General features: G+C 32.5%; 1 protein-coding gene across 1 annotated transcript; it reads left to right on the forward strand.

Moving 5' to 3' along the window:
• Positions 1 to 843: 843 nt before the first annotated feature.
• On the forward strand, positions 844 to 7,877 carry LOC148599406 (degenerin mec-4-like). Its single transcript, XM_088557289.1, has 8 exons — positions 844 to 859; positions 1,609 to 1,753; positions 2,592 to 2,683; positions 3,577 to 3,740; positions 4,561 to 4,626; positions 4,889 to 5,049; positions 7,526 to 7,601; positions 7,707 to 7,877. The coding sequence occupies exons 1-8, from the start codon at positions 844 to 846 to the stop codon at positions 7,875 to 7,877; spliced, it is 891 nt and encodes a 296-aa protein (XP_088413415.1).
• The last annotated feature ends 273 nt before the right edge of the window (positions 7,878 to 8,150 follow it).

Raw genomic sequence — 8,150 nt, forward strand, 5'->3', positions numbered from 1 at the left:
CAGTGCACCTTGTCCATGTTCCCAGTTTTTTGTGAAGTCCGATTGCTCAATTGCTTTTGTTACTTTGTATGTATTATTCAGCTACTTAATATTCTTTGCTGTGTACAATGTACGTCTGTTTTCTAAATTTGGTCTTTGTCCCCGGATTGTTTTCTTTTGATTTCCGCTAGAACCTTGGTTTCCTTGATTACTCTTTTAATAGCGATAATTTGTCAATTGTTTGTTTGTTTGTAATTGTATGAAGATTCAATTTTATTACAAGTATATTTGGGATAGGGAAAATGAATGCTTAAAAAAATCAGTAATTAGGTTAGAAATCGGTGTAAAAATATAAAATTATTTAGAAACATATATTTATTCTACGTAAACATTATCGAAATGATAAAGAGCTAAAACAATAAACAAATAAGCTCTAATAACGTAACCCTGTTCTAGAAGCCTAATTAAAAGAAGTCCAGCGTGGTACAAAAAGTCTGCGTAGTCACAGCAAAATCTGGCATAACGCATGTTTTGTGATATGTAAACTTCATACTCAGATGCTGATTGGATTTTGCCACAGATGAAAGGAAAATTTACAATATGGAATGAAAAGTCATCGCATTTATACTATATTTTGATCAATTGTTTTCCTTTCCCATTGAACCCTGAGTGTAGGTCAAGATATGAGGCTGACTACAGTGTCATTAGCATCCTTTATATCAAGTTGTGTGGGGTAATTGCAATGTATCAAATTTCAGAAAATAGGAGTGTGTAGCGATAATCATACATCATTTATAACCAAAACTGAGTTTAAAGGATGTTCATCTTTTACATCAGACTAACTATTAAATCATCTTCGTAAGAATGGAGGAACAAGTCAGTAAGTACAGGAACACTTTGTTCCGATTGGAATGCTGACGGTTTGTAGAAAAAAGCGTCCATCACACTTGACGAATATGTTGTCGATCAAAATTCCAGCATTTTGAAAACATCTTTTCGGTATATTTGAAAGATGATTTGGAATCGCATTTACGATAAGGAATCTCTACCAAGAACTTCATATCTGTACCGGTGTTTCAGATTACAACGATGTATAATGTATTTGAGTCGAGGGAAAATTGAGCATAAGGTCTTAATCTGGCATAACACTTTTAGGCAAACTCTAACAGTTCTACGGTAACACTAAAAGTAATATAACGGCACTAGGACACAGTCTTGACTAGCTATGAACGATCTTTGGTTTATTTTGGGTTTTATGTGAGGTCCTAACATTTTTTTTTTTTTTGCTAACGCATGAATTGAAATGACAAAAAATTTATTTTTCACTGAATTACAGATCTTATTCTCTTCATTGCATACTTCAATATTGTACTTGTTATTTTCACTGGAATGCTTGAGTGTCCATTTTTTGTATTTATTTTTATCAACATCAATATTCAAATGGGTTACTGTGGTTCTGTCTACTTGCTTACAAAGCCGTTTCCGATTGAAATTGATTGGAAAAAGAAACCAAATGAAGTGATAAAACCTTATTCAATAGATAGTTTGAATTATGCTCTGCATGTGCTATATATAATTTTTCGTTTGTTGAACAATATTTGAAATATCGCTATACATATCTTATTTAAGATTATGAAGCATTACTGAATATCCAGATGGAATTTCGACAGACTCTGCTGTTGCTCGCTAATGAATTTGATCTGGATGACATTACTCCAGACTTGAACGACTTATTATTCGCCTGCTCGTTCGACGGACAGCCCTGCAACAAGAGGTTTGTGAAAAGAGTAAACTGTAAATTCTCTCAACAACTATGAGGTGAATACTTATTGTGTCCAGGGTTACACTAAATTATTGAAATTATTGAACAATGTTTATTTATGAAAGGGTAATGATGAAATTACCGAATTATCAACTCTGGAGAAAAGTCTATTTAACAAATAATACTTATAAACTAATAACTTGAAAAATAACCGTGAAGGTGTGGTACTTTAAAACCTTTGTTTTCATAGTCAATTGGTTTATGAATATGACATACAAACCCAATTGTAACTATACAAGAAGTTCACAATTTTTTTTTTGATAAAGATATCGCTAATCTAAACATTCTGCAGATGTCATCATCTTAACCGTACAGTGTAAACAATTAATATGAAAAGACAGGGCATTTTTAACATGGTGCAGGTCGCTTTATAAAACCATTTTTACAATACGGTTATTTGCAAGTCAAGAAAGATTTTATTTGCAATCGTAGTCTTTCCATTTTAATCAAGATCTTCCAAACAGGTAAACAGCATGATATGCTTTCATTAGAACAAATAAAGTAGTACTAGATCATAAACATAAAAACGTTTTCATGGTTAAGGCATATTTAGGAAAAGTTTAACAACATTCAACAAATTATATTAAAAAACAATAATTGAATCAGATATACTGACTATCGGATAGTGCTAATTTATTATTCTTTTTTGATATGTAGCGATTTACTTAAAGAAATGCAACAAGTAAATCGATATTTAAAAAAAATCAAACATCGTCAAACATATTTTGACTTTTTCGCCACTTTTATTGGAGTTAAAAATTGTCAAATAACATAACACTTTTTTTTCCAGTTTGATCAATCATGTTAGAGATGACTTCTATGGAAAATGTTACAGATTTCCACATGAGCGAACCAAGGTTAACCGTGCTGGTCCCTCAAATGGTAATGAATAACGTTCTATTTAACAAAAGCTCAGTTTAAGTTTCAATATATGTAGTAATTATAAAATGTGTATTTTTGTATTTAAAACCATATGGGCGATGTCACTGCTAGCGGACGTATAGTAGTCGAAAGTATTTCCCAGATAAGTATATATATATATATATATATATATATATATATATAAAGATATGACAAATTCCCAACAATGTTAGAACTGTCAAATTTGCGACCCAACTGTTTGATCGTTCCCTCCGCGGGACTCGAACTTGTACCGCTGTGACATTTATGGCAACACCGCCTGCACAAAGTCTTGCGCCCTAGACCACTTGGCCAGCTAGGCTATATAAAAATATAGCTTTCGCTGGCCGGGTCATTCCTCCTCGTAGGATTAATCTAGGACTGTAACTTAGTACCCGATGTATGGTAGTCCGGGACAGTTCATTTAGGTGTTATTATGCAGGATAGAGGATCAAATTAATGATGCATGTCACAACAAATTAATATTACACAAACTTCTCAGAATGTGACGACTGTATTCGCTACACTGTTCCATCGGATCAAATTGATACAGGGAAGATATGTAAACGTATAGACAGGTCTGAAAAATTCACAACGATGTTAGAACTGTCAAATTTGTGATGCATATTTTTAGTCGTTACCTCCGCAGAACTCGAGTTCGTACCACTGTGACATCTACGGCAACACCGCCTGCAATACAGAATCTTAAAATTATCCACATTTGTAGACAAAGCGAATCCACTTTGAAACTATTTTTGGTGGATGTATAGACTGTTTCAATATTTTATGTATCGTGTGACTTAGTTTCTATTTTTTCTTTCGTTCCATAAACTTAAATTTGATTAGTTATAGACATATGTGTTGCTTCATATCAGCATTACAGATGATATTTCATGTCAATCAAGATGATTATTTGCCACTGATCATTGATGAAGCCGGAATTCGAATGATTATCAATCCCCATGGTGTAGAGCATTCGTCTTGGACAGATGGCATTTCTGTTGCAACAGGATTTAAAACCGACATTGCACTGAGACAGGTACCATTTGATAAAATATCACTAATGCATTTGGATTATTCAATTTCATTTCAAAATGTTCCATGGATTTTGATTCGACGTTAAAAATCCAAAGCCTTGGCGATGACATTTTTAGTTAAACTGCACATCAAATACCTTATGTACACAATCAGCAGCAGTAACGTCGTATAGCAGCACAAACGATTGTTTATTTTTTTTCATGTTTGCATTAAAAATTACATTAATAAAGGTAACCATTTTGTTGAACATAAAAAGGCCTAACAGATGCGCCCTTATTACCTTAAAATGGCAACAATACCGTTTGGTGGCCCACTGGTCGAAACACAATCGAGAAGACTAAAGTTGTATAAGTGACAATCAACTAACACATACACAAGATTATTGATTATAATAAATAGAAAGTCATTAGTGGTACAGCCGATTTTACGTTATAATGTCAATGTTATGGAGGGCTGTAAGCTATAACATTTGCTGAATGGATTCATTTTCTTTGAAAATTGACTTGCAAATTGACAGGCCAGTTTTAAAGAAAACAATGGTAGCTAAACGATTTTCGTTTTAATTAAATGTATATGATGCATTTTAAAATAATTCATAGACTAATATGTTTCGAAGGTTTCCATTGACTTAACGATGAAGTGGTAAAGATAATTAATTATGTTGGATTGTTCTCGACTCTAGAAGTGCGACAATTATTAAATTTTCAGTTGAACTTAAATACAACATAAGTCTATGGATAAATGTACAACTCGCTGTTTAAGAAAAAATGTTCGTTAATATTCAACCTTCCATAACAGGGTACTTATTTTCCCTATTATAGAAATCAAGGCAACTGATGTCAGCATCTTCAGACTGTGATAGCAGTGGTAAATTTCGAAGCAGTCACGTGAGTAACACTGTAGTACCAAAGGCAAAACTTTCCAAAAAAATGTAGTGCATTATGTTCTATTAGAGTTTCTAATATATTATGGTGTATATTCCCGATTGTAGATACTGTAAGTCTTTTCTGACGATTCGTGCATTTAAGATTCATATACATGTATAAGTTATATTTCAAATGAATAAAGGAGATAAAGGAGATCCTACGTAGGTCGGATATTAACAAACACTTATAATTTCCTACATTCGTAATTTTTTTGTTATTTCAGGCTTGTCGAGAATCTTGTGTAGAGAAGGCTTCAGAGAGGATGTGTAACTGTTCCGTTCTAAGAAAGTATGACAATGAATCTAGTATATCACAGTGTTTCTCCCCAAATGGTGAGCGTTGTTATACGTTTAATTGGACTATAAAATGGGATGCCTGTTCGTTGTATGTATATACGATTAAAAAAATGGTCAGAAAGGAACATGTTATCATTTGTTTTGTTTTTTTTTTCTTTTTTTGTTATCAATGTTTAAAAAATACTGTTTGTTCTGACATGTTTCTGCAATATAAAATTTACTCTCAAGTGAGAGTCTATATCTCAATATCGATCAAATGTATACTTAGAGACAGTTACAAAAGGGGGTCTTTATTCATTTTAGACTTCCACTATATCTCTGGAAGATACCAGGGTTTGAGGATAGAACTGCAACTTTTCCATTCATATTTTTACAGAAATGCAATGCCTATGGAAACTTAGAAAAGGAGGGTTTGATTGTCAATGCAAAAAACCTTGTAGGTTGGTATAGTATTAGAAATATTCATATTCGACTCTTATCAATCCAATGCATTTAGATGAAAGTTAACTTATCAATATATTTAAGTAATATATCCGTCTATCCATGTGAATCTTAAGTGTCAATAAGTATTAAATATACTATTAAATAATCCCTGGTTAAGTACTAAGAATGCTGTATATTTCGAGATGTTTAGGTTACAGACCACCAATTCAACCAATGAGCATTTGGAACGTACGCAAAAATAGTCCTACGCAGAAATTACCCCTGTTCCTCATAGTGCTGTGAAAAAAGTTCTCATCTTATTTAAAAAATTTAAACAGTTTCTGAAAGGAAAAACATTTCTGTACATTTTATAGGTGCATTTTGCTTCTTGTGATGTGAAGCCTAATCTCCATAATGATTTTTAAATATACCCCTATCTTGTGAAAACACTGGGATTTCCCATGCTATTTATAGACCCTTCACTTCCAGTGACCAGTACTGCACTGCAAGTCTGCTAACCCCACATGCCATTCTGAGGATTGTGAGCTGACATATGTAGAATCATGCTGATATATAGTCCTCTGCAGGTTAAAGTTAAGGTAAAGTCCAGAGAAGCCATTGAATATTGTGAAATTAGCATAGAAGCCTATGGAAAGTGGAATTAGTGGTTTTTAGCCTTTCTCTGTTTATGAAAAAAAGTTGCCTACGAAATTTAAGCGGCTAATTCTCCACATTTTGTTTTTGTAGAGGGGAAATAATTAACTAAACTGATATTGTTAGTTATGTAACACTTGTAAATTGGATTAAAGATAACCCAAACATGTGCCTACTTCAAGAAGCACTGAGTCTTAGTTTTTAAATAATTATCAGGTGGACCTATACTAAAACAAGTTGTTCAAATGTTTGTGCACTAAATAATAATATCAAAGAGATAAATCTTTTTCTTACATCCATTTACATGACCTCGCGACGTCCTATATATGTATATACTCAGAAACATAAATTGCCCAAAAAAAAACGTATTTTGGAATGACATATGCATTGAGAAATTAATTGTTTGAACATTGTACGCAGACGCACGACGTGTGTTAAAGGAAGTGACGTGTATTTCCGTTGATTAAGACAATGGCGATTATATAACACCTTATAACACTAGTATATTTTCATCCAAGTCAAATCATATATCAATACAGAATGTTCTGGCCTTCATGTGTAAAGTATAACATCATATAACAAAAGTAGCTTGTTTTAAAAACATACAAGTCAAATGACCACACATAATTTGTATTACTCCTACATGGATATTTCTTATTTGGCCATGTTACATTGAAATTTGATATTGTAAAACAGAAGAATTTTGAATACAAGATACAGAATATATTTTCTTTTGTTTCTAAAGGCCAATTTGCTCTTGCTTATTCATAAAATACATAAAAAGACATAATATTTATTATTCAGTCATGGTACTTGTCTCGGGATATAGGCAATAACAGTACAATGACTTGACACAAAACTGATATACTGAAAATGCGTGGCCGTGCCGAACATATTAACTGGATCGAGGTGAAATCGGATATTAAATTTGTGGTAAAGTCAGTACATTGCATAATACTGTAACAACACTTTAAACAAAAAATGACGTTTACAGCAGTAAATGTAATTTATTTTATTAGCAGCCGGCGAAATCATGGTAACCTTAAAGCAATGTAACGTTTGTTACGTCACAACCAAAAGTTACATTCCGTCAGTGATTGTAAATTTCTTGTAAATATATGGCAGTGCATTTAGACTGCCAAAAAGGTCGATTGCAATATAAATATATTGAATCATTCAAGTATTTCAATTCTACATGTAAAGTTTTATAAGTCGCGAATGAAGACTATTCATAAATATTTACTAATGCAGGGAAACAATATACGAAAGAGAAATGACGCTATCAACTTGGCCAGCTAAGAAATACATGTTATCAGCAAAACTTGATGGAATGTCTGGAGTTTTGGAATATTCTAAACAAAGGTACATGTTTGGATTGTAAATGGTATATTTTTAAAGCAAATTGTGTACTTTTTAATGCCCAATTTAGCTAACTTAACCCACGTTTCGTTAAAGATTAAATTTTATTTTTACTATTGCTTTTTCAGAGAAAATTTATTGATGGTCAATGTGTTCTTCTCTGACTTGTCAACTGAGATGACAGAGGAAGAGACATCTTTTACAGTAAGTTGGACAAATTTCGTTCATAATAGAGATACTAAATCACAATTTGTACATAACATATACATACCATGGATATGATTTTATGTTTTCTTCATTTTGTTGCAGATTGAAAACCTTTTATCCAACATTGGCGGAACACTAGGACTTTGGATTGGAATGTCTGTCATTAGTATCGGAGAAGTTGTTGAGTTGTTACTAATTCTCTGTCGAACGGCCAGGAAAAACAAATCAAAACGATACGTTCCTCGTGTTGAAAAGGACGAAGCTAAATATTGAAACCTAACTAAAAGAACTGTTTTTATGAGGATTCACCAATTGTCAATTAATTAATTAATTATAAATCTTTGGGCTATAGTTTAACCACAATTCTACATGACTGTATGTTTAATTGTTATCTATGACTTAAACTGTTAATTGATGACAATTTAACAATTGTCAATTGGTTATATCACTCTTTGTGCTATAGTTTAGCCACAATTCTACGTGACCTTGTTTTTTTATTTCAGTCTCGGATAATAAATGTGTGCAGTCTGTTTGTATTGTTTTGAG

Source organism: Perna viridis, chromosome 13, assembly GCF_037379345.1.
Source record: "Perna viridis isolate PV_CMFRI_1.1 ecotype Kerala chromosome 13, ASM3737934v1, whole genome shotgun sequence".
In the NCBI taxonomy this organism is placed as follows: Eukaryota; Metazoa; Mollusca; class Bivalvia; order Mytilida; family Mytilidae; genus Perna; species Perna viridis.